This window comes from Peromyscus eremicus, chromosome 18 (assembly GCF_949786415.1).
Source record: "Peromyscus eremicus chromosome 18, PerEre_H2_v1, whole genome shotgun sequence".
NCBI classification, from domain to species: Eukaryota; Metazoa; Chordata; class Mammalia; order Rodentia; family Cricetidae; genus Peromyscus; species Peromyscus eremicus.
The window spans coordinates 33123953-33150112 of record NC_081434.1 but is presented as its reverse complement, the minus strand read 5'-3'; the positions used below and the strand labels follow the sequence as shown (position 1 = coordinate 33150112).

The following is a 26160-nucleotide window of genomic DNA, read 5'->3' as shown; positions in this document are numbered from 1 at the left end:
TTGATTGTTTCTTTAGCTGAGACTTTGAGTGTCATGTTGAATAAGAGCAGAGAAAGTGAACACCCTTGTCTCGTTCATGATTTTGGGGGAAATGCTTTCCATTTTCCACATTTGGTAATGTTTACTATAGGTTTGTCATATCCAGTATTTACTATATTGAGGTATGTTCTTTTTACTCCTAGTTTTTTTTTTTTCAGGGTTTTAACATGAAAGGAAGTTGAACTTTATCAAAGGCTTTCTTGCATCTGTTGAGGTAATCTTGTGATTTCTCTCCTTAAAGCCGTTTTTTTTTGGGGGGGGGTTGTATTATATTTGTTGATTTGCATAGGATGAACTATACTTACATCCAAACAGCTTGGTTATGGTGTGTAGTCTCAATGACTTCTTGAATTCAGTCTGTAAGGCTTCTGTTGAGAATTTTTGTTTCTATGAGGTTTAGTGAAGTGGCCTTATTCAGCTTTGGTACTGGGATAATGCTGACTTTTCTCAAATGAATTTGATAACGTTTTTACTTTATGGAACACTTGGAGAAGTTGGCGCTAGCTCTTTTATTTTTAAGGTTTGGTAGAATTCTACTGAGAATTAATCTGTTCTGGGCTTTTATTCGCTAAGAGACTTTGTGTTTCGCCCTTGGTCTCATTGACTGCTATGGATCTGTTTAAATTGCTCATACTCTCTTGAACTAATTTTGGTAGGCTACGCATGTCTAAGAATTTATCCATTTCCTGTCCTTTCCAGCATTTTAAAAATATAAGTTTTGTAGTATTCTCTAATGATCCTTTAGATTTCATTGACAGCTGTTTTTAATCTTTAGTTTTTATTAATCTGAATCTTCTCTCTCTTTTCCTCCCCACCGCACGGCCCTGGTTATTATGGTTAAGGGTTTGCCAGGATTATTTATTTTACTATTTTGTAAAGCACTAACTCTGTGATGGAGTCTATGTAGTGTCCTTTCAATCTCTACAAAATGCTTACATTTTGAATATTAACCTGGCAAACTAAAATAGCTAATCCTTGAAGTATTTTAATCTTATACTTTTCATTTCCTCCTCACTCCCTGCTGACACACCACCAACGTGTGCATTCAAAATCAGACGCACTCGGTATCGAAGGTACAATGCCGATATGGGGGTCAGTGATACATTTCTTAGTTTCTAGCGCTGTAAGGAATTTTTGGAATGGGTTCCATCGGGGTTTTGTTTTTTTGTTTTTTTTGGAGGGAGAAACTGAAGAATGCACCGGAGAAACTCCCATCTGGGTTGCTTTGTTTGGTGCACCGTCCCCCACAGGGTCGCTTTCTGGGTCCAGCCTCTGAAAACATTTGCACTCTTTCCATCTTTCCGGTGGACACCAACCTGCGCCTGCAGCGAGATCCAGACCCCCCTCTGCCTGGCCGGCTCCAGCTCTGCGCGCGTGCGCGCGGTGCCCTCCGCGGCTGCTTCTTTGCTCGGAACCTCCAACCGCCGGTTTCTTGCGCGCTAGCCGCTGCTTCCGACCGGCGCCTTTTGCCCGGAGCACGGAAGGGGCGGGCCATGGAGGCTTATTACATGGAGCTGGTGGCCGTACTGAAGCGCGGGCTGCAGCAGGTCACCGGCCACGGTGGCCTGCGGGGCCTCCTGAAGGTTTTCTTCAGGTAGGAGGGTCCGATCTCGACTCGGGGACTCTGGGGACGGCCCCGCGCTGGCTGCTTTTCTGGAAAAGGGGCCCCGGGGTCGCTCACCCCCCCGGAGGGCCACAGTCCCCGTCAAGGACGACAGGTTCGGTCCCAGGGTTGCGATCGTCGGAAGTCTCTGGCTCCGGCTCGGTCCCAAGTGATGGATGGGGCTGTGACGCCCGCAGGGCTGGGGACAGCTGGGCTGCACCGGTCCCCGAGTCCTGGGGTGCAATGACTTACCAGACGCGCCCTTGGTGACCTTGGGGAGTTTTCCTTGGCACTTACTGGCGTACAGTCAGAAGTTGAAGGAGGCGCTCCTAACCCTCTGTGTCCGCCCCTGATACCCCGACAAGCAGCAGCCACTGCGGGGAACCATTTGGAGACCTGCAGTGGATTGAAAAGTCCAGGAGATATTCGCCATACGAAGATGAAGTACTTTTGACTCTCCGAAGAGTTGGCTGACTCGTGTCTCTGGGTGCAGGGAAGGTAGAAAAAACGTGTACTGTGGCTTGCAGGTCGTGGTTTAAATATAATTTAAGCGCACACCCGTTGTGTTGGTTCATTCTTCTCACCTGTCTACGTGCTCCTGGGACCACACAGGAGACGCCAGAGTTCTTAGCAGGAAAGGTGACCCTTGAACGTTGAGTGACAAGAGCCTTCTGCGGAAGGCTATAGAGAGGTACAACCGGCGAGTGTCCCCAGAATCTCCTCATTCCTGTAGCTGGTGCAGCAGAACATGGTATTCACGCTCTGTTTGTTTGTGTCTTGAACAGTGAACCGTTCTGAGATGCCCCCTTTTTTCCCGTGTATTTACAGGGCAAATGATATACGGCTCGGTACCTTGGTGGGAGAGGACAAGTATGGAAACAAATACTATGAGGACAATAAGCAATTTTTTGGTGAGTGCAATATTTTCTCTGTGAATAATTGGATTTGGGGTTGGGATTTTGAGTCTCTTTTCCGTATCATGCGTGAGCTTGTATGAAGTCCGTGGAAAGACATGTAAAACTCAATAGAAGATATTAAAAAATGGGCTGACGAGATGGATCAGTCAGTTTGGGCGCCCGCCACCAAGCCTGGTGACCCGGGTTATTCTTGAAGTAGGCTCTTTAGACGAACTCATGCCTCATCTTTCAGGTGAAGAAACAGAGACAACAACTGGCTAAAAGTATTCCAGTTTACGCGGCTGAGAGTTGGTGCCCCAGAGGTTAACATCGTAAAGAAATGAACTAAAATCTGGTTTTTATAGATGAAGCAGCCAAAGCTCAGGAAGTAGCTTTGCCAGAGACTTAATCGTGTAACAGGAATGATAAGAGAACCCAAGGAGTTCTTTACTCACTACTGTGTTGTTAGGAATCAAACTGACTTTCCCTCTCTCTCCTTTCTCTGTTCTCACACTAAAATATAAGTGTCTTCATTTTTGCTAATTATTAAAATGACATATATATTCAGTTTTAGTGTATAGAGTAAAGAGTGAAAGTTGAGCTGAGAATATTAGATAGTTCAATGATAGAGTCCTTTCCTTGTGTGTCTAAGGCCCTGGGTTCAACTCTTTTTTTTTAATTTATTTTAATGATTCCTTTTTATTTTTTATGTACATTAGTGTTTTGCTTGCATGTATGTCTGTGTGAGGGTGTCAGATCCCCCGGAATTGGATTTACAGTCAGTTGTGAGCTGCCATGTGGGTGCTGGGAATTGAACCCTGGTCCTCTGGAAGAGGAGCCAGTGCTCTTAACCACTGAGCCATCTGTCCCACCCTTGGGTTCAACTCTTAAGTACAGAAGTAAAAAAGAAAAAGAAAAAAGTGCAAAGTGACTTCTGTTGTAAGTTTACTCCATTACTCCTCTGTAAGTTTTTAATGACATTTATGTAATTACATTAAGTAATTACATAATTACTTTTTTTTAATCATTTTTTAAAATTTTTTTATTTTCAAGACAGGGTTTCTCTGTGTAACTTTGCGCCTTTCCTGGAACTCACTCTGTAGACCAGGCTGGCCTTGAACTCACAGAGATCCACCAGGCTCTGTCTCCCAAGTGCTGGGATTAAAGACATGTGCCACCACTGCCCGGCTGTACTTACTTATTTTTATGTGAGGGTGTTTGAGTCCCACGGTGCACATGGGGAGGTCAGAGGACAGCTTGTGGGAGTCTTTTCTCTCCTTCCACAGTGTGGGATGCAGTGATTGAACTCAGGTCCTCACACTTGGCCACAAGCACCTTTACCCACTGCCATCTCACTGGCCCTTGTAATTTTCCTTCTCTTTTAATGCTTTAGCTTATGTATATTTTAAAGACTTTTTAATGGTGGGGGGTAGAGAGATAGCTCTGTGATGAAGAGTGCTTGCTGCTCTTGCAGAGGACTTGGGTTCAGTTCATAGTATCCATGTGGGAGCTGTCTACAACTCCAGTTCCAGGGGAATCCGATGCCCCCTTCTGGCCTCCACGGGCGCCAGGCACACATGTGGTGCACGTACATACATGCAGATAAAACATTCATACACATAAAATAAAAATCAATAATTCTTTAAATAAATAGTCTAAAAACAAATTCCTAGAAGTGGAGTTGCTAATCATGAACATGGACTTTCAATATCAAAATAATTTTCTTAGATTTAATGGGTATGAATGTTTTGCCTGCATGTATGTCTGTATACCACATGCATGCCTGGTGTCTATGGAGGCCAGAAGAAGGTATCAGATACCAGGAACTGGAGTTACAAATGATGTGAGCCATTGTGTGGACACTGGAAACTGAGGCAAGGTCCTCTGTAAGGGCAGCAAGTGCCCTTAACTGCTGAGCCAGTTCTCCAGCCCTGACTTTCAACAATTTAAAAAAGAATATCCTATTTGAGATTGATAAGGGTCAGCTCTGTCATAGTATAAATCTATTGCCAAGGCCTAATTTATTAAACCTTTCCCATGGTCCATTCCATCAGCCTTGACAGTCCCCTGCCTGGTTGGATTATAGTTCATGTTCGGTTATCAGTTCTCTTTTTATAATGTGTGTTTTCTGTGCCAGTCACTCTGGTCTTGAACTCAGCTGTCCTGCCAGTGGACCTGATGGAAAGTGTGAGTGCTTGTGGGGAGTGTGTGTGTATGTGTGTGTGTGTGGGGGGGGGACTATGTTGAGAGTGTATGTGGACTATGTTGGATATGTGTGTGTATGTGTCTGTGTGTGTGTGTACTATGTTGAGAGTATGTGTTACTATGTTGGGTATTTGTATGTGTGTATGTGTGTACTATGTTGAGAGTGTGTGTGTATGTGTGTACTAAACTATGTTGAGAGTGTATGTGGACTATATTGGGTGTGTATGTGTCTGTGTCTGTGTGTACTATGTTGAGAGAGAGAGAGAGAGTGTGTGTGTGTGTACTATGTTGAGAGAGTATGTGGACTATATTGGGTGTGTGTATGTCTGTGTGTCTGTGTCTGTGTGTACTATGTTGAGAGTGTGTGTGTACTATGTTGTATGTGTGTGTGTGTGTGTATAGTATGTTGGGTGTGTGTCTGTGTCTGTGTCTGTGTCTGTGTGTACTATGTTGAGAGTGTGTGTGTATGTGTGTACTAAACTATGTTGAGAGTGTATGTGGACTATATTGAGTGTATATGTGTCTGTGTTTGTGTGTACTATGTTGAAAGAGAGTGTGTGTGTGTGTGTGTGTGTGTACTATGTTGAGAGTGTATGTGGACTATATTGGGTGTGTATGTGTCTGTGTGTCTGTGTATGTGTGTATTATGTTGAGAGTGTGTGTGTACTATGTTGTGTGTGTGTGTGTGTATACTATGTTGGGTGTGTGTGTGTCTGTGTCTGTGTGTACTATGTTGAGAGTGTGTGTGTACTATGTTGTGTGTGTGTGTGTATACTATGTTGGGTGTGTGTGTGTCTGTGTCTGTGTGTACTATGTTGAGAGTGTGTGTACTATGTTGGATGTGTGTGTGTCTGTGTATGTGTGTACTGTGTTGAGAGTGTTTGTGTACTATGTTGTGTGTGTGTATGTGTACTATGTTGAGAGTGTGTGTGTACTATGTTGGTGTGTGTGAATGTGTAGGCTAGAAGAAAACCTTGAATATCATTCCTCAGGTACCATTCACCTTCACCTTTTTCCCATTCATTGGCCTGGAACTCACCAAGTAAGCCAGGCTTGCCAGCCAATTTGCCCTAGCGGTCCACCTATCTCTGATTGAGTTGGTATTATATGCACCTACCACCATGCCTGGCATTTATTTATTACTTATTTATTTTATTATGTGAGTTCTGGAGACCAAACTCAGGTCCTAAAGTGCAGGGTAAGCACTTTACTGTCTAGTTTTCTCTAGCCTTGGAAACAGTAGGTAGGCCGCCCAACTCATTTCACAGATACTTGGTAAGTAAAATAACACAGCCATGCTATTTTGATGACGTGAACTGTCCTCATACCTGACCATCATTTATAGTACTCCCCTATTATTTAAGTTTCACACATTTCCAAAGGATCACGTGGTTTCTTTGTTGGTTTTGATTTACTTAGAAACTTAGAATTCACGTGTAGTGTTGCAAATACATTTTGACTCTGATCGCTGAAGAACTGTCTTTTTCTGGGAGTGCCCTGGGCAGACAGGACATGTGCATGCCCTCTTTGCTTATTTCTCTGTCAGGGTGTTGGGGAGAAGCAAGGATTCTCCGCTGTGAAAAGATTGCAAGCGCGCCCCCCCCCCCCCCCGCGCACCCCCCAGCCTAATCCCTCTAATCCCTGTTCTGTGATGAAGCCTGCTTCATAGTGCACCAGGATGCCATCCCTCGCGCATCGCTGCTGTGTTAGAACACAATGTCTTCTTGGTGTTCTGTGCACATGCATCAAAAAACGATCTTCTTTCTTGCAGGCCGTCACCGATGGGTCATATACACCACTGAAATGAACGGCAAAAACACGTTCTGGGATATGGATGGAAGCATGGTGCCTCCTGAATGGTAAGCTAAGCCAACATGCTGTTTATTTGAAGGGCAGTGGTTTTTCACAATGGAAATATCTATTGCCCAGTTACTTATAAAACATTTACTAGTGATAAGAGTCTGCCTCAGGGCACAGTGGTTATACAAGTTACTCCACAGCAAAAAACAGCAAACCCTTGTTTTTACCATAGCTTTTGTGAGTCAGGGGTTCTAGGCAAAACAAGATGGCTTGTCTCTGCTCTGGGATGTCTGGGGCCTCGGAGTTCTCGACTCATCTGAAGACTTGTTTGCGTTGCAGCTGGCAGTTAATGCTGGCTGTCAGCTGGGAGCGTAGCTGAGGCTGTGCTTGGAACACCTTCATGTTGCCTTGGTTCTTCAGGTGAGTGCTTCGAGAGAAAACAAATGGAAGCCGTATTGCTTTGTTAGACCTGATCTTCGAAGCATCCATTATCACGTCCATCTTCCAAGCACTGAAACAGGGAGAAAGTACTGCCCCAGTTCAGCAGAAGACACTGAGTGCCTTCTCTTGAAGGCATGTTAAAATGACATTATATATATGTAATATATAATGGCGTGGTGATCTGAGGGAAAACACGTGCCACAGTGCCACCTATGTGAGCAAAGAAAAGGTACAAAGAAACCCAGCCCCGGTTTCCTCATCTATACAATGGAAGTCCTAAAATTCCTTAAGTCTCTAAAACCTCTATGGTTTCATAATATGCCTGTTTTAAAACAAACAGAATGTTAAATGCAGCTCACTTAACAGATTTATATAAAATATTTCAGAGCAGAGTACTTACATCTTTTTTATTTATTTTATTTTTTTGATTCTTGAAATAACAAACTTCCCAATTGGTCTAGAAAATGTCATTTAAGAAAATTCAGAGAGCAGAAACACAGGTAGAAAGTTGCTGATTTAGTGGTGCAGGCTTGGAATCCTGTCTGCTTAGCAGGTTGAGGCAGCAAGAGCACCAGCCTGGACAGGGGGCTGGGGCAATGGCTCACTGACAGTGCTCACCCAGCACGAGGCTCACTCTCAGTTCCTAGTACTGCAAAGCCAACAGCAACAGATAAAACCCTCGAAGCTGCCGGGCAGTGGTGGCGCACACCTTTAATCCCAGCACTCGGGAGGCAGAGGCAGGCAGATCTCTGTGAGTTCGAGGCTAGCCTGGTCTACAGAGTGAGTTCCAGGAAAGGTGCAAAGCTACACAGAGAAACCCTGTTTGGGGGGGGAGGGGGAGGTGCTTTGGGGTTGGGGATTTAGCTCAGTGGTAGAGCGCTTGCCTAGCAAGTGCAAGGCCCTGGGTTCGGTCCTCAGCTCAGGAAAAAAAACAAAACAAAACAAAAACAAAAACCCTAGAAGTTAATGCATTAGGTTGGCTGTGACATTTTATTTTAACTGAACCTGGTCACTGGCATAGTTTGGAGGTCGATCGAAGATGGGACAATCCCACAGTACACTCTTCAGTTCTAAAGACTCTTGGAAACAGGCACGTTGATGTTAGTGGGTGAAATGCAGACATGAAGACAGAGGGAGTGCTGGGGATCGTGGTGATGCACAAATGAAATACCACCACAGGGGATGACCATGAGCTGGTGCTGTTAGCCGAGACCCCTACCAAGGCTTTCCAGATCGTGGTTTTTCTAAATGAGTACATTTGTATTTTCATTGTGAGAGTTCTTGTTTTTCTGACATTAGTTTTTTTGTAGCAATTTAAATATACCCAATAGAATGTTCGATGGTGGTGGAAATGATCTGTGTCTTCACAGCCTAATACAGTGGGCACACGTGACCCCAAGCACTTTAAAATGTAGACACTACAACTAAGACAAGGAGTCATTTGTTTATTTACTTACACTTTGTGTGTGTGTGTGTGTGTGTATGTGTCTCACAGGGCTTTGTTCTGTAACCTAGGCTGGTTTGAAGCTCCTGGTGAGCCTCCTGCCTCAGCTTCCTGAGTACTAAGATAGCAGATAGGAGTTAACCCTTTATTCATATACTCAGCCTTTTATTCTATTAGAATTAAATAGGCTACTTGATTGGGCCAGCAGGTTCTCAAAACTGCTGTTTGGCAAGGAGAACAGTCTTCCAAGAGCTTTCACTCATAAGTCGTTCTTCACCTGGGCCGGTACTTGAACTATTGGGAACACTGGTACCCTTGCAGGAAGTTACTGAGTGTAAGAGGTAAAGCAGCAGGGGTTAGGAGATGGTCCCTCTGGGCTTAGTGTTGTGATGTTGTAAGGGAATAAATAGGCTGTGGCTCTGTTAGGGTCTGGGGAGCTGTCCAGGTCCAGAGCTGCATTAAAGGACTCAGCCCACAGCCTCAAGGTCAAGCACAGGGCTTACCAGCTGAGGGACCACCTTGCTTCTGTGCCATTGATGGTTCGTAGCTGGACTTCATTCTGGGTGGACATAAGAGGCCTGTGTGCTGTTGTGTTCAGACTGACATCTGTCTCCTTTAGATACTAGCATTTGTGCTTGGGGTCATCATCTTGAGAGCAGGGAAAAAGGGGTACTGGTTTAAATTACGTGAAATGAAGCCCATTTAAAATGAGTTAACATTTTGGCAAGATAAAAGTCCTGTTCAGCCGAGTGAGTCCTTTTACATGATCACGTATAAGATCACATGGACAGAAAGGCAGAGCTGGAGAAGACAGGATCACTCTAGCAAGTGCCTGAGGGCGACAGGGGATAGGAAGCTGGATTTCTTTGAAAGGGGTCTCCTAAGGGTAGAGGCTTTGATGACTCATCTCTGTATGGGGAGAGGTGGTGACGGGCAGGCTCAGCTGTGTTTAGACAGAACTCACTCTGCTAAATGTGGTATACTGTGGAATTCTCCATTCCTTCTGTATGTAAATCTGAAGATGGGATCCAGATGTCATAGTTTCTGTCTGTGGTCTTGGCACTCCAGAGGCTGAGGCAGGATGGCCGTGAATTCTCTGTACACTGGAGTACAGAGTGTAATCCTGCCTAATAAAACAAAAATAAAATTGAAGGTGAGTTAATCTTTTAATGAGAGAGCCAGGTGGCATTATGCACATACAGTATGAATAGCAGATTCACCTTAATCATCTTTCTGCATTCAACTGTTCATTGAGTACCCAGTGCCTATAAACTATTGTAGATACTACAAATAGAACATTGGATAAAACAAATGTGTGTTCTTATGGCAGAAAAATATGTGGTTGGGTATATTCAAAGTAATAATGAAAGCAAAGAAGATAAAATGAAGCTGGGATTTATGGGATTTCTAAGGAGGTAGAGAACAATGGGGAAATCCAGAATTTTTTTTTTTCTTGTCTTTTTTTGAGGTAGAGTCTTACTGTATAGCCTAGGTTGGCCTCGAACTCATGATCCTGCCCCAGCTTCCTGGGTGCTGGTATTATAGGCAGAGACCACTGTGCCCTGCTTAGGAGGTTCTTCTAATACAGGGGATAGGAAAATCTTCTTTGAGGAAGTGACATTTTAGGAGCCTTAGGAGGGGGTGGGAGTTCCAGGCGGAATCTTTCCTAGAAGCTTAGCTGTAGACGCTCTGGTGTTTCGCATACACTCTGGTGTGTTACAAGAACAGCAGTACGGCCAGTTTGTGAGTGAGGGGAAAATGAGAAGAAATGGAATAGGACAAATAACTGTGTCCCAGAGCGCTGTAGACAGTGGTTAACACCTTCACTTTTTATCTACAATTCTTTGGAAGTCACCGGGAGGTAAGGTAGGTTGTGATCCGGTTTGCAAATTCTTTGAAACAGTTTTTTTCTTTTTTAAATAATCTCATTTTCAGAGGTATCATCAGCATTTGAATCGTTTCAAAGTAGGGTGTCCAAATGCGGCCCCATCACACCTCAATACCTTAGTGTATAATTACTACACGTAGGACATCTCCTGTTTAAACACAATTTAAACATCGACTTCAAGAAATTACCAATGATGTACCATGGAGTTTGGGCTGGACCTGCTACTAAATTGATGGAATACAAATAATGGGATAAAAAGTATATACATTGATTTAAGTTTTATGACACAAAGCCACTGTAAGAAACGAATACTAAAAACAGTTAATATGGAGTAATGTTAGCTCTTCATCATTATGACAGAATGCCTGAAATAATTACATATGAAGAGAAGAGAGTTAGGTACAAGAGCCATTGCCCTGGGAGCTTCAGTTTTGTTTCCAGGCTGGAGGTACAGTTCAGAGCACTTGCCCAGGATGGGCAAGGATGTGTTCAACCCATGGTAACACTAAATCAATCAATCAATCAATAAGAGTCCGTTAAAGCAGGAAAAGGGACATGCATGAGGGTTGTGTTGGAAGGTGACGCTTTCCTCTCAAGTCCAGGGCTGCATATGGACAGGGTGTCACAGAAATAAGGCCATGCTTCTCTTGTTACACTCCGCCAAGTGGCCTCCAGTTTGGATTTGTCCCATTGTTAATTATAACTTCTGTCAGTTCATTGAGATGTCTGCTAGGTTTTTCCTAAAAAAGAAATTACTCATTTTCCCTTTGTAGTTAATTAGCATTTTGTGAGGCAATATGTTGAAGTTTCATATCCCATTCATATTTTTAATCTATTTATATTAGTTTCAATTCCTGTTTGAGTCAGTGGATTATAATCAGTTTCTATAATTAGTTCTTTTATTACTTAAACTGGGCTCGATTTGGTTATTGGGACCCGTTTGGAATGCCTTTTGGATGCTTTTGAAATGACCCTGTCTGCCTTAGAGTGAGCCCTTGCTTTCCTGTACCAGGTGCTCCCGTTTTACCTCGAGGTTTCTGTCTCCACCTCACAAACAGTGATTTCTGTGCAGGGAAATGGACCAGGGCATGCCTCAAGCCTGATGACCTGTCACGATCATGAAGTTCAGCCCATTCTGAAGGAAACTAAAGAGCCATGAGATCTGGTCTTTTTGCTGTAATAATTTTGCTAGATGATGAATGTGAATGGGATCTGAAGATTACAGGATAGTGTAGTGTTCGAAAGTCGTTCTAAAAAGTTGGTGATGAGTGTAATGAGGAAGGGTATTCCTGAGACACGTTGAAAGCTAGGCTTCTAGGGACAGTTAGCTAAGATGTGGATTCAAAGGAAAGGTCTTGACTGGAAGTGATACTTAGCAAAGGTGAACTTTAGAGAAGCAGAACTGACTTCTTGCTAAAGAAAGCCTTAGTGGTCCCGATACTAGATCAGACCAGCCACGGCGTTCCCTTAAGACAAAGCCTAACCTAATCCAGAGCAAGACCAGGGCTCTTCACCCCTCCTGAAAAGGCTGAGAGAGATGAGGAAGCCACAGGAAGAAGTTTGAAGCTAGCAGGGGTTGGCTTATGAAGTTTAAGGAAAGAAAGCATTTCCGTGACGTAACAGTCACAGGTGAAGCGGCAGGGGCCAGTGGAGAAGCTGCAGCCAGTTACCCGGGAGATGGAGCTGAGAACTGGTGGTGGCCATGCTAACTGACGGTTTCAATGCAGATGAAACAGACTCCTCTACCCGGGGACTCCATCACTAGAGGTGAGTGGAGACCTCAGTGCCTGACCTCAAAGTTCAAGGCCAATGCAGCTGATGGCTTCAGGGAAAGACAGTGCTGTTGGCTGTTCCAAAAAGCCTGTGCTCTGAGGGATTGTGCTGAAACCTGCGATCTGTGAATGGAACGGCAAACCTAGACAGCGGCATTCCTATTTACAACCTGATTAACTGATGTCACTGTGGAGACGTACTGCTCAGAAATAAAGATTCCTTTCCAGTATTGCTACTCACTGACAACACTTACTGAGTGCTCCAAGGGAGATGGACAAGGAAATTAGTGCTTACAATCCTGCTAACACACATCCCTTCTGTAACCCCTGCATCAAGGAGCAATTCTGACTTACATGACATAATTCACAAATACATAAGGTGGTTATGGCTACTACAGACATGATTCCTCCGATGGATGTGAGCAGTTAATTGAAAACCTAGAAAAAAAACAGTCACCATTCTGGAAAGCATTAAGAGCATTAATAATTCATGGGAGGATGTAAAAATGTCAACATAAGAAAGAGTTGACTCCAGCCCTCACGAGTGGCTTTGAGGGGTTCAGGACTTGAGAGGGCGCAGTAACTAATGATGTGGTAGGACAGACGCGAGCACTAGAATCAGAAGTGGAGCCTGAGGTGCTGCTGGGATTCCATGCTAAGATGTTCCTGGATAAGAGTACAGATGCTATGAACAATGTGGAGATAATAGCGAAGGACTTAGGGTATTACAGGAACTTAATTAATAAAACTGTAGCATGCTTTGAGAGGGAAGACTCCAAGAGGTCCTTCTGTGGGTAAAATGCTATCAAAGAGCGTCAGATACCAGGAATTCCTTACAGAAGACTCAACTGATGTGGCGAGCTTGGGTGTCCTCTTAGGAACATGCCAGGAACTAGAGAGACGACTCCGTGGATAAAGTGCTTCCTTCTTGTGGAAGCGTGAGGACCTGGGTTTGGATCCCCAGTGCGTACATAGCCCAGGATGGTGGTGTGCACCTGTAACCCCAGCACTGGCAGATAGAGGAGTCGAGAAGACCCCAGAGACTTGCCCGCCGGCCTGTCCAGTCGGCAAGCTCAAGGTTCAGGGAAACCCTTCCTCAGAAGTTGAGGTAGTGAGTAAAGGAAGACACGTTATATCAACTTGCAGTCTCCACATACTACTACCCCATGGAGCATACACTGGCATATGTGTTCATGTCTGCATACACACATACACACAAAAAAAAGGAAGAGAAATTGCCAGGCTAGGGGTGTAGCTCAGTGGTAGAGTGCCCACAGTAGAGACAAGACTTCAACAGCAAAAAATGAGAGACAAGACTTCAAGATGATGGCTAGCAACTTTTAGCAATAAAGTATTATAAATTAGGGCATGTGTTGTTTGGGGACATACTGCTGCATAGTTACTAGGTGCCAGCATCATGGGAGCTCAATTTTTATGTGTATGTTCAACCAGACGGCTTCTTGTGATACTTCCCTTCATGGGCTGCTGAACCCACCATAGCCTACAACATTCCTGTAGTGGTTTATATCCCCCGTCATGCTTCCTGCCTAATCCCATACATTCCATTCTCCTCTCCCCCAGCCTGTATTGGCATTTTTCCCTTGCTAGACTTCTCGATGATTCTTTATATGTAACTGAGTTAGTACGTCCATCCTAGTCCCTCAGTGGACTGCCACCTCCCGTTGTGAACTTCCTCCTTAACCCCAGTTTGCCTCCAATACCCACACACAATTGCTCTGTTCCTAAGGGCACCCCTCCTAGCGTGAATTTTCTGACTCGCCTTGCTGGGTTAGCATACAGAATGATGAGTTTCAGTATGACGTTTTCATACATATCTATAATAACTGTTGGGGCATATTTTCCTCCCACCCCAGCTTGACCTCCCTTCACGGCTTTTGTTTTCTGGTTGCTGTATAGATTCAAGGGAGAGGGTAAGGCCTTAGGCTAGTCCCTCAGGAAGCTGCTGTGCACAGTTTAGCTGTCTGACAAAAGGTGATAGATAGCTGCTAGACTAGCATGTGAGTGATACAAGCTGCAACTTAGGATGGTATTGGTTATCAGTCACCGGGCATCAGTTATCATACAGCCCAGCATAGCAAACAGTGGCTCCCATTCTCTTTGTTAGCACCTGGGTGTTTCCTGTGAGTGCCTCTGCTCCGGGCCTTCACAGAGCTCCAGCGGAGGTACCATCTGGAGCTGGAGTCATGTCTTCACTTTGGAAGGCTCTACTGCCACACTCACAGGATCCTCATGACTTGACAGCTGGCTTCCCCAGAGCCAAACGTTGGAGAGAAAGCAAAAGAGTCCTCTTCAGGTGGAAGCCAGGCCTTCCAAACCTAATCTTAGAAGTGACATTCTGCTTGTTAGGAGTGAGCTGGTTAGTCCCTACTCTAAAAATGGGCCTTGCACAAGGGGGTGAGTCCAGGAAAGGTGACCATCGGAGGCCCTCTCGGGAGGCCTGGAGCACAGCAACAGGAAACAGAACTAAGATATATGTAAAAAAGGAAAAAGAAATGTTCATTCAGGAGCTGGGCCTGACTGCACATACCTGAAGTTCTAGCACTCCATAGGCTGGGAGAGAAGCATGGAAAGTTTGAGGCCAGCCTATACTACATAGCAAGACTTTGTCTTAAACAACAACAAAACCCTGTTCAGATCGTTTGTTCATTTTTAAGTTCAAATTACTTGCTTTTTTTGTTGTTGTGTCTTTTAATTCAAGGTCTTGGATCTGGGGTGCTGGTGGTAGAGTTATGAAGGGAGGGGAAGCTGGTAGTCAGACATTCTCTTTTATACCACAACGGGGGCAGGAGAATAGTCAGTTGAATCCACTCATTGCAAGTCAGGACAGAGTTGGTGCTGGAGACGGAGACTTCCTGTGGTTGTAGCCAGTGTACTGTATAATTTAAAGGAATATGGCCTTCGGTGGCATTCCTTGCTCACTGCTCTGGAGACCAGGTAAGAATAGACCAGCTGTACTGCTAGAAATTGAGCTCTGATTGGTAAATTGCTTATGGCTTGGGAGGAATCACAAAAGCCTATTCATTTGGAGTGTTTGGGCTCGCCTCGGTGCTGGTGTGCTCAGAACTGGCATGCTCCTGTAGGAATGGGAATTGTAACGCTGCGCCTATGTCTGTAGAGATGTCGGCTGTTGGGGAGCATGAAGCTTTTAATCACAGGCCAGCTCCTGCACCTGCCGATGCAACTCTCCTCTCCAGAGAGTGTGTACTGTGTCATCTAGAGAGTAAAAGAACACGGCTCCTGGCTGGCTGGCTGAACTGTCTCCCGCATGAATGACTGCGAGGCTCTCTGGGAGAAGAACATCCCATGCTGCCCAGCTGGCAGGCTACGGTTCCTGTCTTCAGCTCTGAGTCCTCAGGGGCCTCTGAGGCCTTCGGTAATCTTTTGAATTGTTCAGCAGCTGCACAATCTCACCTGGGGACAGATTTTCTTCTGAGGATTGGTGAATTTTGTTAGACTCAGAGATCCTTAGTCATCTTGTCTTATTAGTCTTATAGTCGCTTATTCTGCCCTAATCTTGTGGGGAAACGAGTTCACTTTATGGATCTCGTTTTTGCTCTGCTTGCTCCAGTGTGCCAGTGGTCAGGACAGCCCCTAGGTCCCTCCGTGGGTAAGCAGAGGGCGTGTGTGTGTGTGTGTGTGTGTGTGTGTGTGTGTGTGTGGTGCAGATGTCCGGAAGGGCACTAGAGCTTTGTGGGACTAGAAAGAAAGACCATGACAGTGACCTAGCATAGCACTCTGCTCAAACTCATTCAACTAGTATTTAATTGAGGGCTTCACTACATATCAAATACTGTGATGCATTTGTGTGAAAAGTGAAATATATCTGCCCTTTGGGAGTTTATAGTCACATAATGAATATAATCAGGCAGAATAATAATGTTCTACAATTCAGTGTTTTCATTTTCCTGTCAACCTTTTTTTTTCTCTCTCTCTCTGATGGGATCAGCAGTAAGATTTTAATTTCTTCAGGAATTTGTATTAGTTTAATTGCTTGTATGAAATAACTTCAAAGTATTTATTTAAGTAAATAATACATATTTTATACCACTTTTATTTTCCCTCAGTTTTTATCTTTAAATTAACTATCCCTGTCTATAGAGTAATGCACAAAAGTTTATTTTCACTGGGTATGGTAGTTAGCCTGTTCATGGAATTACAGACATAAAAACCAAGTAAATAATGAGTAAATTAAACATAAAACTTGACAGAGTTAAAATGTTACTGAGTGTGGAGAAGTAGACCATTTGGATGATTTCAGGCAGCTAGAAAAAAATTATTATTTTCACTTACACCAGTAGAAGTGATTGACTGTTTGTGATTTGATGTATGGGAACCCTGAACTGATTAAAAATTGTGGTTAATGGCGCTTAGATTGTCTCTGCAGCATGTATACTGTGTCCCCACTTGGTGGCACCTTCTGTTCATTTTTAGCTAACATGTCATTTTCCTCAGTGTAGAGTACGTATGTCTCCTTGTACACTCCTCTCTCTCTCTCTCTCTCTCTCTCTCTCTCTCTCTCTCTCTCTCTCTCTCTCCCTCTCTCTCCCCCCTTCCTCCCTACCTCCTCTTGGACTGTGTTCCAGATTTTTTTGTAAAGAACAAGGACATGGATGGGATTGTGTGGAGTAGGTGGGGTAGACAAAGAGTCAAGACTGACTCATTGGGTTAGGCTTGACTGGTCAGTACCATAGTGGTGAGTGAGGCCATCCATTCACAGAAATAGAAAGGAGGGAGTGGGTTGTGATGGTCCATGCCTGTCCTCTCAGTAGTAGGGAGGTGGGAGGAAGAAGAATCAGGAGTTGAAGGCCAGCCTGAGCTGCATGATACCTTGTACCAGGGAGACAGGGAAAGAGGACTGTAGAAGAAAGGAAGTCAGGCAGGCAGGTGGGCGGGCAGCCTGGGAGGAGATGTAGGTAGTGGTGGGTGGGGCTCCATGTAGAGCATCTGTGTACTGTGCACAAGGCCCTGAGTTCAATCGGAGCTCTGCAGAAGCACAAAACAGAGCAAAGTCTGATTATAAAGAGGTGCAACTGTTAGAGAAACCTTGGAAATGCAGAGGGACAGGGTGCAGTTGAAATAAACTCTGAGTTCCTTGGCTTTGGACGTGCACCCTTAACGTTCACTCCCCTGATCTATAGATACGGGTCAGCTTCTTGAGAAAAGGAATGTGTCCTTTTTTTCAGAGATGGGTCTTGCTGTGTTGCCCAACTTGGCTTTGAACTCCTGGACTCAGGTGGTCCTCCTGCCTCAGCCTCCTGGGTAGCTGCTTCCTCTGTCCTCTAAGAATCACAGTGGGGAGAAGAGATGATCGTCTTGGTCACATTGTCTGTAGAAGAAAGTTTGTGATTATAAATAATAGCCATTTGTATTTCTGACATAGGCACAAAATGTGTGCCTTCTTCCCCGTTCACAAACGTTTCCTGCATCTTAGTGAACACTCTGCCTGTCAGTTGAATGTTCCTGGCACTGGGGGCTTTTGTACAATGGCAATTTGTATTTAAAATTAACATCCCATTGATTGCAGCTGTAAATCTAAAACTGTAGTTCTTCTTAAGCCTCAAGGCTTAGCTCATAAACAGAATAACAAGATTAGTAAATTGAATACTTTTTGCATAAAAATAAAGAATAATCATTTTCTCTTGTTCTTTGATGGATGTTTGATAAACTCTAATGGAATGGATTACATTCTCCTAAACAGTCATATCTATTTACAGATTTAGTTCATTACATTAGTTTAAGCATTTTAGTTAGGTTACATCTATAAATTTAATAATTTGATTTTTTCCAGTTCTTCAGATGCCTAGTGACTAGGGAGACTCACAACCCCATGGAGTAACTGTTCTGATTACATAAGCAGCTCTCTTTACTCAGGCCAGGCCATTGACGGGTCATTTCAACCCACCTTTCTCTACATTCTCAACTAATTTGTTCTGCTTTACTTCTCAATTATTAATGTGTCATTATCAGCATTAACTGTACCTGGTATTTTCATACTTGTATCGTTGCTATCATGGCCACCTATCCTTTTGAAACCCCCCCCCCCCCACACACACACTTTCTTTTTAAAATTGTATCTGTTAGTATTTGTGTATGGGGGTTGATGTGTTGGGAGGTAGTAAATGCATGTTACAATGTGTATGTGGGAGCCAGATGTCTTAGTTAGGGTTTCTGTTGCTGTGAAGAGACACCATGACCACAGCAACTCTTATAAAGAAAGCATTTAATTGGGGTGGCTTACATTTTCAGAGGTTTAGTCCATTGTCATCATGGCAGGACATGGCAGCATGCAGGCAGACATGGTGCTGGAGAAGGAGCTGAGAGTTCTACATCTTGATCTGCAGGCAGCAGAAGGTGAACCGTGTGTCACGCTGAGTCTGATCAAAGGAGACCTCATAGCCCACCCCCACATTGACACACTTCCTCCAACAAGGCCACACCTACTCAACAAAACCACACCTCCTAATAGTGCCACTCCCTATGAGTTTAGGGACACCAATTCCATTCAAACTATCACACCAGAGAACAAGTTTGTGAAGCTGGTTCTCCGCTTCCATCTTCATGTGGAGTCCGGGATCTCACTCGGGTCTCTAGGCTTTCTGGCCAGCACTGTGGACAGCCCCATCGCTTGGGTGTTTTTGGTTTTTGTTTCCCATGCTGAGGATGGAATTTAGGGCCTGTGTAGGCTAGGCTAGTGCTGTCCCACCGAGGTGCATGCCCAGCCCATAATAGTCCGAGGGCTAGTCACCTTCGCTCTTGTTTCTCTCCTGTGCTTTTTTTGTCTTATATTTGGGGTTTTGCTCATTATCTTAATGGACTGAATTTGCAGAATCGAACCTTGTGGGGGGTGTGCATGTGAGACATGCATTCCATCACTGGGCTCTACCCCCAGCCCCTCTCTATTTTTTTCGACCTCACGCAGGGTCTGCTGTCTTCTCAGCATAGTGAGAACACAGTTCCCACCCGCTTGGTCCATAGGGCTTGTGTGATCTCAGTACTTTCCAGCTCTGAACACCGCCCTACATTTGGGTTTGTCCTCACTGACTCTGGCTTTTCTCAGACTGTGAGGACACTCTGGCTACAGGCTCTTCATAGAAGCTGTTCCTCTGAGCCTCACATGCTCTGTGGAGAGAAGGCATGCACCCCCCACACTGTCATCCTTTCCCAGACCTCTGCCTCTGCCTAGCATTTTATTTTATTTTTTGAAATTTCCCTTTTATTGAAAATAGATTTTTTAATCATATAATGTATCGTGATTATAGTGTCGTGTCCCCCCTCTACCCCCAGCTCCTCCTTACTCCTCTCCTATCCAGATCCACCCCCTTTCTGTCTCTCGTTAGAAAACAAACAGGCTTTTAAAGGAGAATAATAAAACATAATAAGATAAAACAAAACTAACACATCAGAATAGGACAAAACACACAAACAAAGAAAAGAGCCCAAGAAGAACAAGAAACAGACTCCGAGACCCACTTGTTTGCACACTCAGGAGTCATAAAAACACTAGACTGGAAGCCATAATATGTACACAAAGGACCATATTTATATTTCTGGGTCTGGGTTACCTCACTCGGGATGATTTTTTTCTAGTTCAAAACAAAAATGAAATCATGAAATTGTCAGATAAATGCTTAGCATTTATTGTGTATTTTTAATTTCTGGTCTGTTTCCTCAACTACCATGTTAAAAAAACTTCCTAGCACAGAGTAGCTTATAGGTAAACGTTTGTTGAATAAAGATAGATATACTTTCTTTGAAGCAATCGTTATTTATAGATAAAATGACCAATTTACTTGAAGTACTTAATGCAAAAATGACACTCCTTTATGGTTTAAAAACTATTTTTATTTTATGTGTATGACTGATTTGCCTGCATGTATGAAAGTGCACCTTCTGTCTCGTAGGCTAGACAAGTTCTAGTCCTTACCCTCAGGAGCTGGAGTTACAGACAGCTAGGAGCCTCCATGTGGGTGTTGGGAACAGGACAGGGGTCCCCTGCCAGAGCAAGAAATACTCTTGCCTGCTGAGCTCTCTCTCCAGTGTTTCCCGCCCCTGTTCTTTTTTGAGACAGGGTCTCCCTATGCAGTTGCTGGGCCTGGAACTGTGCACACCGGGTTGGCCAGGAACTCATAGAAATCCACCTGCCTCTGCTCTCCCGTGCTGGGATTAAAGGTGTGGCAACACTGCACCTTGCTTAAAATAGATCCCTCTTAATGTTTGTTTCCTGACCATAAAACAATACTAATATGTTCTAAGAAACTACAATCGGAATGATTAGATTTTTTTCTCCTACCATTTTTAAAAATACAAGGTCTGGCCCTGTAGCCCAGGCTGACCACAAACTCACCACCCTCCTGCTTCAGTCCCCTAAATGCTGGAATGACAGGTGTGTACCCACACCCAGCTCTTCTTTGATTTTGGTTTGGAGACAAGGTTTACATGTAGCCCAGTCTGGCCTGAAGCTTGCTATGCAATCCAAGGCTGGCACTCAATTAGTAACCCGTTTGTCTATACACCACCATGCTGGGGTTACGGGCATCCAAAAAGAATTCTTACATTTTACAAAGAAAAGTTAATGGAATTCTCTATACCTGGGGTGTAGAAATAAGCTAGGGTTATTCTTTTAAAACAAAGAACTGTTCTTGTTGCCAATGTCCAGAATTTTTTTTTAAAGTCTTCATTGTATTCATAGGTTATCATGACCATGGTACATTCTGGATATATCACAAGTAGGAAATTGGATAAATAGATATTTTTAACGTTTCTGTGTGACTGTTAGTGAAGGACATTGCACTGTAGAAATAACCTAGAAAAGCATTCATTAAGGTAGACTGAGAGGAACATCTGTCTACCACTGAATCATTTGTGTACTTTGGAGGAAGTGATTGTGTTTTAAATAGCTAGCACCTTAAGTAAGACTGGAAGTCAATAGAATCTATTTATAATTTCAAAATAATGACAGAAGACTTGGGTAGGGTTTATAACTATTTCCTGAATTGGTTTGATAAAGGGTATTTCTTTTTAATATACTTGATTTCTTCTTATTAAGTAATATGTGTTTGTTACAGAAAATAACAAAGGAAATAGTCTATTATCCCACCAGATGGAAACAATAACCATTAACGTTTTGATATGTATTGTTATGTTCTTCTTTCCTATGTACCTATACCCTTTGGGTTTCATTCTTTAACATATTTAAAATTTTAATTTTATTCACTTTTGTGTGTATGTGTGCTTACATGAGTTTATGTGCATGAGATGTATGCAGGAGCCTGCTGAGGCCAAAGAGGGCATTAGATCCCCTGGAACTGGAGTTAACTCACTGCATGGGTGCTGGGAACTCACCTGGGTTCTCTTCAATAGTAATAAGTGCGCTTAACCATTGAGTCATAAGTCCAAGTCCAAAATTTTGGTTTTTTGGGGTGTGTGTGTGTGTGTGTGTCTGTGTGTGTCTGTGTCTGTCTGCCTGTCTGTCTGCCTGCCTGCCTTGTATGTGGGTGCCTATAGAATCCAGAAGAGGGTGTCAGATACGCTGTACCAGGGGTTACAGGTCATGCCTGCAGTGGGTACTAGGAACTGAATTCAGATCTTCAGCCGTAGCAGTCAGCACCCTGAAGCACTGAGCTGTCTGTCTGGTCCCTGTTTTAATGGTTAATGTCCTTTTCTGCCACCTTGGACAAACCGATTGAAGTCTTGTGCACTGGATCCCTTAAGTATTAAATTGGAGCAATAATCTCCCGCTTCGCCTTGTTACAAGGACAAAGGAATTAACGGTTTTTGCAGTGTTTAGGCTAATGCCCATGATTTACAAATTCTATCGAAGTATTGCTTAAAATGTGGCAAATACTTTATCAAGTGACGGAGTGGTCTGTACTGTAATTTATAGTGAGAGTTTAGTCCTGTGGCTGTGCCGTGCATCATTTAACATTTAACATCATTTAAACATTCCCCTTTATTCTTGGCTTTGCTCTTTCCATTTTCTCACTATTATAAGTAAACCTGTGATCAGCATCCTCTTTGTACACAGTGTTTGTCCCGTGGGTCCTCTTTTCTTTAAGGCCTATTCCTACGGGAGAGTATTAAATATAGTATACATGACCTATGAAGTTTGAAAGAAGCTTTTTTTAAAAAATCAAAGTGTGTAATGACACATCTTGTATTCTAGTGACCATTTCAAATAAACTACATTTACTATGGCATTTTAGATGTTCATTATCTCTAAAATACTTGTTTTAGAAGATTAGTTACCTTTTGGTATATCTAAGCACTTTGACTCTGTCTGGAATTTTTTGATGTGTAATGGGAAATCTAACTTAATTTTCTTTTTTAAACAAATTCATTCTAGCAGTGTGTCGAAATTTTCGCTTTTCCCAATGATGTGACGATCCAGCCCTTCCTCTGGTTGACTCGAGCCTGTCGGGACTGGGAGTCTGTGTGTGCTGTGCATCTGCACTGGTTGTAATGCATTCTGTTTGTGACCACATTTGATGCCTGCTAGTGACAGTCTTCCTGGCTGTGCCCGACATCCACAGTTGTCTTAGTTGGACCTGCAGCTGACTTTAGAATATATCCTTGAACTCTGGAGGAGAACCTGTTAGGGATTTGATTCACATTGCATTTAATTAGTAGTCCCTGTGTTAACGAGCTTTGAGTTGGCCATCTTATAAACCATGCTTGATTGTTTACATTGATATCAGCCTGGGTTGGGTAGATGGGGTGGGAAGGATTACCGTAATTATGATTTAACATTTGTTTTCAGTTATGTGGTTTCACGTCAGTCTATTTGAATATTGATTTTCCCCAGTGTTACACCTGCTCATTATAAATTCTCTTTTCGTCTCTGTAACTTTTCTCCTTTTTGCCAGTGTCCTTATTTGTGGTCTTAGGGCTCTGCCAAACTTCTACATTCTAGAGAACACCAGTCACCAGTTTTGTAGACTGTGCTCCTTGAATGTTGGCATCTTTAAGTCATTTGAATAAGTATGACCCTTAGTTGAAAATACTTTGCAAATAAAACGCTTTGGTGTGGAAATCTAAAGGTACCATTTCTTTCCCTTTTATTTAATAATCATAACAAAAACAGAAGGGTTACACTATTAGCCTGGCAGACCATAAACATTTTTCTTATTTCTTTGTATCTTATTGTAATGACTATAGTTTGTGTGTGTGTGTTTTGGTTTTCGGTGTGTGTGTGTATGTGTGTGTGTGTGTGTGTGTGTTTTAACGGGGTCTCACTATGTAGACCAGGCTGGTCTCGAATTCACAGAGATCTATCTGCCTGGCTCTGCCTCCCTAGTGTTGGGATTAAAGGCGTGCGCCACCACGCCCAGCTGATGATGGGTTGTTGTTGTTTGTTTGTTTCCTGATGCTTGCGTGTATCCTTGCAAGGATTTCAAATTTTATAAATTACAATAAAAATGATCTTTCCCTTGCATTTTCTGTTTTTCTATGAGCTCTTCAATTTATCACTTAAGTAGTCAAATAGGCATTTGCAAGCTTTAGACTGTGGTTTCTTAAATATCATTTTAACCTTCAACGGTCTTGAAAGTAATTAATTGGAAAACAGTTCTCTTATTATTTAAGCTGACTCAGTGAAGTGCGAGTCAACTCTCTGCACTGTGCCCTGAGCTCACGTGGGGCCCTTCGGGACGTGGCAGGCCGCCTTTGGCAGCTGATCCCTCTCCTTAGTAGTCAGCAGAGTCCGTCTCAGCACCAGCAGCCACGAGGACTTCCGTATTTGTTACTGGTCCTGGCTTGTTGGTCCCAGGATGTAAGGCGGACACCACTCCAGCTTGTACAGGCTTCTTCATCCATCCTCGCTTGCCTATCACGATGCAGTTGTTAGAGTCAAATAGGAATGGTAGTGTGTGTGTGTGTGTGTGTGTGTGTGTGTGTGTGTGTGTGTGTGTGTAAGGGTGTAAATACATGCCATATCGTGCGTATGGAGGCAGAAGACAACTTGGTGGTTGGTTTTCTCCTTCCGCCTTTACATGGGTTCCAGGGATTGAACTCCGGTCATACATGCCTGACCATCTTGCTACTACTAAAATAAACCCTCAGCTCTGGAAGTTGGATTCTTTTTTTTTTTTTTTTTTTTTTTTTCTCGAGACAGGGTTTCTCTGTGTAGCTTTGCACCTTTCCTAGAACTCACTTGGTAGCCCAGGCTGGCCTCGAACTCACAGAGATCCACTTGGCTCTGCCTCCCGAGTGCTGGGATTAAAGGCATGCGCCACCACCGCCCGGCTGGAAGTTGTATTCTTATTCCATTAAAGTGAGTGCACTTTCAGATTTCACAATGCATTCAGAGTCTCAGGTCCTTCAATAATGACAGACTGTGTCTCTTGAGTATTACTTCAGAAAATAAACACAAATGTAAAACAATAAGATGACAATACTCATTTTTTTTTAAGGTAGTTGTTACTACCTTAAAAAAAACTGCTATTCAGAGCTGACTGGTTTTATTGTGTGGCTGGCCAGTTCAATTCTAAAGGAAGAATATAGTGTATTTTGAGCAACATTGTAACACTTACATAGTTTGTGGTGCCAAAACTATGTGTCATCAAAATCTCATTTGAATCTTAAGCATGTAGTTTGCTTATCATAGGAGACAAAGTCTCATGTTGTCCAGGCTGGCCGGGAACTCCTGACTCAAGCAGTCCTCACACGTGAGCCTGTGGAGCAGCCAGGATTGTGAGTGTGCACCACCTTGCCCAGCTTGACTTTATCATTCTACCCCCCCAACACACACACACACACACACACACACACACACACACACACACACACACACACGGGGCTAGAGAACTAGCAAGTATTTTTGCACTGAGCTAAGTCCCCAGTCCCAAGATTTAATAGTTTTAATTCAAGTTGTTTATTCTGTGGTGTTCAGGCTCCAGCTTGAATTGAAGACATGTGCAGAAGCTGCTTTCTCCAGCAGGACCTTTGTGAATTTCAAACTGAGGCCTTGTGAGCCAGAGTAACCCAAGTGTATGAAATGTCTCAATCAGCCTGTAAACCCTCATACCAGCACTATTTATCGTCAACTCTAGAGTAACGTTTTTACATCCACAGTCAGGATCCATGTTCTAATACCTCTGTGTTATACTCTGACAGCATTGTTTTCTTCCTTTGTAATCCATAAAGAATGGTGTGACTGGAGAAGGATGATCCTTCAGTTTGATAAGACTTAGTGGTGATGCTGGTGGCCAGCGCTGGCTGGCACGGCCGAGGGCCTGCTGGGCGGGTTCTGGGCACTCTGCTGCAGTTTGACCGTAGACCATAACTGGCATCTTTCCTCTTTAAGGCACCGTTGGCTTCACTGCATGACTGACGACCCTCCCACAACGCAACCGCCTACTGCTCGCAAGTTCATCTGGGCAAACCACAAACTCAACATGTCTGGCACTCCAGAGCAGTACGTTCCTTATTCCACCACGAGAAAGAAGATTCATGAGTGGGTCCCACCTTCGACACCTTACAAGTGACAGCAGTGAAGACCAGATCCAGCACGTACAGGATGGTACAGGATCTTTCTTGAATTCACACTTGTATAGCTGATCATGAACTTGATTAAAGTTGCTTGACCAAGCAGTGTCTTGGGTATTTCTGCCATTTGTCATTCATCACCTGCAGAATAGAGGCTCAGACATGAGGGAGAGTAATTGATACAGCCATCACTGAGGGTGGCTGTCTGGTGTCAAGTTCCCCGTTCTAGGAAGTAGCCCCAGTAATCATGTTTATGGCCACCTCCCTGACTGCTATAGCTGACTGATAAGGGCAGGCCTAATTCTAACCTGAGCCAGCTAGAAATTGGGAAGTTACATGGAGAGATACAGATGTTGAGGGGCAGCATAGCTCCGTGCTTTAGTGTGGCTCTTGATGGAGAAGGTTATTTGAGATGTCCTGTTTCCTGGGTTTGGGTCCTTTAATAGTTTGTTTTAGTCTGTGTATTCTCCACATTTCAGTCTGGTCCTTTTTTAAAGATAAGTCTTATATAACCCAGGCTAGTCTCAGACTCACTGTGCTAAAGCTGAGAGTGACTTGGAACTCCTGAT

General features: G+C 43.6%; 1 protein-coding gene across 1 annotated transcript; it reads left to right on the top strand.

The window, feature by feature from the left end:
* Positions 1-1428: 1428 nt before the first annotated feature.
* Positions 1429-25697, top strand: Ndufa12 (NADH:ubiquinone oxidoreductase subunit A12). The gene is made up of 4 exons (XM_059245631.1): positions 1429-1633; positions 2471-2553; positions 6515-6602; positions 25410-25697. The coding sequence occupies exons 1-4, from the start codon at positions 1533-1535 to the stop codon at positions 25588-25590; spliced, it is 453 nt and encodes a 150-aa protein (XP_059101614.1). The 5' UTR covers positions 1429-1532; the 3' UTR covers positions 25591-25697.
* The last annotated feature ends 463 nt before the right edge of the window (positions 25698-26160 follow it).